Genomic DNA, 4,205 nt, shown 5'->3' with positions numbered 1-4,205 from the left:
YTTAGTGCTGACACTGTTACACCTTGTCCAAGTTAGGAAATTAACACTTGCATTGTTACACWTTAACACTTCATATAGAGTTTTTAACCATCACACAAAGAGGTCTAAATCTCTTGACAAGGTAACTAATTTTATAACCCTTTAAAAATCCACTTATATAAGCATTGATGAAGACTACAAGACCTGCAGCAAATAGCCTCAACATAATCATATACTATTTCAACTGGTACAACAATTCCACTCACRGGTTGCCAAAATAAACTAATTGAAAACCACACCCCTACTAAGCCACGCCTCCAATATAATTTCCCAGTGTGCCTTGGCTTTTTGAAGGGAATTGTAGAGTTACCATCCAGGACTGTATTTGTTAGGGACAGAGACATGGTTATTGAATTCAATCAGCTGCAGTTCTATGGACTTCACCTAATGAGTTCCTGGGAATATAATCAAGATACTCTTTAGGGCAATAATATGAAATAAATCATAAGGTCTTAAACAGTGATGTTAAGAATCTCCTGGTTTACAGGACACTTTAGGCCTGAAAGGCACAACACACTGGTTTGCAAAGTGAAATTCCTGTTGGAATCCAGGCAGAGAAAGGACATCCAACAGTTGGAATTGTATTCACCTGCAACTTGCCTTCAGAACAACTGACAGAAATAGGAACAATGTGAAGAGACACTACATAAACAATTTAAACTGGAACAACCATTTCAGTAATGGGTGCAATAAATCGAACTAACTGAGTGGATTTGTTTCAAAAAATGTATGTTATTTACCTGTGTGTTGCATAAGATTAATCAATCAATGTACATGCAAAAACACAGATATTACAAACAATCCTAAAAATGTTTAGCTGCAGTAGAGCATCCTTGGAATTCTGATAATGATGGGGCTGTGGTTTTGATTGGAATGTTTTACTCTCCAGATAGTAAAACTGACACAATCACTYTCACACTCAACATTGGTTATTAACACCAACACTGGGGTTATTTTACACCACTGAGTGCTAATTTAACACTTACAGAGTTAATTTAACACCTGAATCAACACTAGAAATGTAACACTGAAAATCAACACTAGGTAATACTGTCCAATTTGCTGTTTAAATATTGCTTATTTAACAGCATACGTTTTCTATTCGAAAGTTTGAATTTCTGGAACAGGGTGCTGAGTCTGTTTTTGAGTTTATGCAAAATATGTAAATGTCTTTCCTCTCAATTTGATTTAGAATCTGCCATGTTGAGTAGCTTAATGTTAGAACAATAATTTCTTTGTCAACTGACATTTATATTCTTTGAGATGATAATGGTATTAAAGACGTTTCATTGTTGAGAATGGCTTAGGAAAGTGCTACATGTTGACCTAGATGACATGGGTTCAGGTTAAGTGTAAAAAATCCATTTGCAAGATGTCCTTTTTTTCAATGTTTTTATTCACTGGCTTCTCGTATTTGTTCACTGGCTTCTCGTATTTGTATCAGTAAAAGCTATATCTAGTAACAGGACTCGTTGATACGTCTCATGCTCATGAACCTCATGCCCATGCCCATCTGGTTAAAGTTTCTGTACTCTCCAGGCCTCATGTACATCATCCTGCCTTTGTATTGGGGCTGCTCATACATGAGCCAGTGGCCGTCCATAACGTTGCAGGACATGCAGTTGTTCATGCGGTAACGATCCATGATGCTGTCACAGTCGTCCATCATCTCGTGCATCTGACCTCCAAAGTTCTCCCTCTCGTAGATYCTCATCCTGAAAGATCCTCTGTGCTGTAACATGATGAACAACATGTTTTAGGGAGAAATCTGCACAGCTCAAAAGCTCTGGAACCTTCCTAAAAAATGTGTTATGGAGTATCATTGATTGTAGACAAATTGAGTAATGGACATAGATCAAAAAAGCTAGAAGAGGCGTCAAACTGAACGTTTTTGTGCTTACCATGGAGATCATGCGGCAGGACCTGATATCGGTCATTCCCATCATGCGCTGATAGTCAGAATACTCTCCCCTCTTCATGAACCACTGGTTTCCCATGTAGTTGGGGCGGTCGTACACCATGAAGCAGCCGCTCTCAACCCTGCAGGACTGGCAGCGGCTCAGGTAGGAGGACATGTCAGGGCAGTCGCTGCTGCACTCATAGGAACGACCCTGGAAGTTCCTGTCCTCGTAGAAGGTGATCTGAAAATAAGCAAGAATMRTTTCTGTTCACCATTCAWACAKACAAAAASACAATGCTACATGTTGGGCCTTGCCCAATCCCACTGACAATCAGCTTTCTGGGATTAAGGTTGCCTTGTGCTCTGACACTAGAGTACTAAAGTGCACTCAGTCTAACAAGCTAGGAACATTTATATTAATAAATACACTAAATATAATACTTACTCTGCCGTTCATGTTCATGCCGGTAGAGGTCATTTTGTCTCTCTGTGCTGCTGCTGCTCTTGCTGGGGAACTGTTATCCTACTGGTTTAAAACCTTTCTTTTTATACCTGTGAACCCCATTGTACTAACCCCTGACTCAGCAACATGGAATAGAGGGCCATAGAGCACTGAGGTCTGTCCACATGTCCAGGGACACATGTCTCTCAAAAGAACAAAGTACTGTAACAATGAGCCTTTGTGAAAGGGTTTTAACAATAAAAAAAATCACACCTTCGCAATTGTAAAGTGTGCATTTTGTTGATCTCACAAAACGTTTCTAAATTTAAGATTTACCCCTTAGTATTTTACTATTGGAAATGCTATATTGTGAAATATTGTGGATGTTTGAAATGTGTTCCTTTATCAGGTGCTTCATTTTGTGAATCCATCATAAAAAACTTAAACTTAGCTCAAGTTTGATGAATTAGAATATATGTACAGCATGTACACATACAGTACCAGTCAAAAGTTTGGACACAACTATTCATTCAAATGTTTTTCTTTATTTTTACTATTTTCTACATTGTAGAATAATAGTGAACACATCAAAAATATAAAATAATAAATATGGAATCATGTAGTAACAAAAAAAGGTGTTAAATAAAAAAATATGTTTGATATATATATATATATATATATACACACATTTCAGATTCTTCAAGGTAACCATCTTTTGCCTTGATGACAGCTTCTTGGTCAAATAGCCCTTACACAGCCTGTATGTGTGTTTGGTCATTGTCCTGTTGAAAACAAATGATAGTCCCACTAAAAGCAAAACAGATGGGATGACGTATCGCTCCAGAATGCTGTGGTAGCCATGCTGGTTAGGTGTGCCCTGTATTCTAAATAAATCACTGACAGTGTCACCAGCAAAGCACCCCCGCACCATCACACCTCCTCTACTCTGCATCTCACAAAGACATGTCGGTTGGAACAAAAAATCTCAAATTTGGACTCATCAGACCAAAGGACTAGCTCAAGCAAGTCTCTTCTTATTATTGGTCTCCTTTAATCGTGGTTTCTTTGAAGCAATTCGACCATGAAAGACTGATTCACAAAGTCTCCTCTGAAAAGTAGATTTTCAGATTTGTCTGTTACTTGAACTCTATGAAGCATTTATTTGGGCTGCAATCTGAGGTGCAGTGAACTTATCTTCTTCAGCAGAGGTAAATCTGGGTCTTCCTTTCCAGTGGTGGTCCTCATGAGAGCCAGTTTCATCATAGCTCTGATGGTTTTTGCAACTGCACTTGAAGAAACTTTCAAAGTTCTTGGAATTTTCAGAATTGACTGACCTTCATGTTGTTTTAATTTTTATTTCATATATATATTATAATATATATATATTTTTTTTATATATATATTTTTTTAGGGGTGGATCAGCTTAATATTCGGAAAGAATGTTGCTTCCAATGTAATTGTCTGCATCATTTCCAATCCCCATATTTTTTGGGGTAAATATATATATCCATACACGCATGCATACATATACACATATATACATACACATACCTATATAGACATACATACTTTTTAAAAGAATATACCTATTATTATTCCCGCCAACCCTACCACCGATCCCCCAATTGGAGTAAACTAATAAACACTTCTGCTTTTACCTTCAATTTATACATCTTATACCCATTTTACAGACACAGTCTACTTTATAATAGTTCTCTCTTGTTTGTTCTTAGTCCTTCCTCTATTTCTGTTGTCCATCCAATTTTATTTCCACTTGTAACTGTGCTATTTCACAAAAGCTCCGCACCTATACACATTTCACAG

The 4,205-nt window shown here is 37.4% G+C and overlaps 1 protein-coding gene across 1 annotated transcript; it reads right to left on the bottom strand.

Annotated features, from left to right (window-relative positions):
* Positions 1-1,414: 1,414 nt before the first annotated feature.
* LOC111971400 (gamma-crystallin M2-like) lies at positions 1,415-2,488 on the bottom strand. Its single transcript, XM_023998159.1, has 3 exons — positions 2,385-2,488; positions 1,941-2,180; positions 1,415-1,771 (listed from the first exon to the last, which is right to left on the bottom strand). The coding sequence occupies exons 1-3, from the start codon at positions 2,415-2,417 to the stop codon at positions 1,496-1,498; spliced, it is 549 nt and encodes a 182-aa protein (XP_023853927.1). The 5' UTR covers positions 2,418-2,488; the 3' UTR covers positions 1,415-1,495.
* Between the last annotated feature and the right edge of the window lie 1,717 nt (positions 2,489-4,205).

The sequence above is a fragment of the Salvelinus sp. IW2-2015 genome, linkage group LG13, assembly GCF_002910315.2.
Source record: "Salvelinus sp. IW2-2015 linkage group LG13, ASM291031v2, whole genome shotgun sequence".
In the NCBI taxonomy this organism is placed as follows: Eukaryota; Metazoa; Chordata; class Actinopteri; order Salmoniformes; family Salmonidae; genus Salvelinus; species Salvelinus sp. IW2-2015.
Note: the sequence above shows the minus strand (reverse complement) of the source record. Positions and strands in the feature narration are given on the sequence as shown.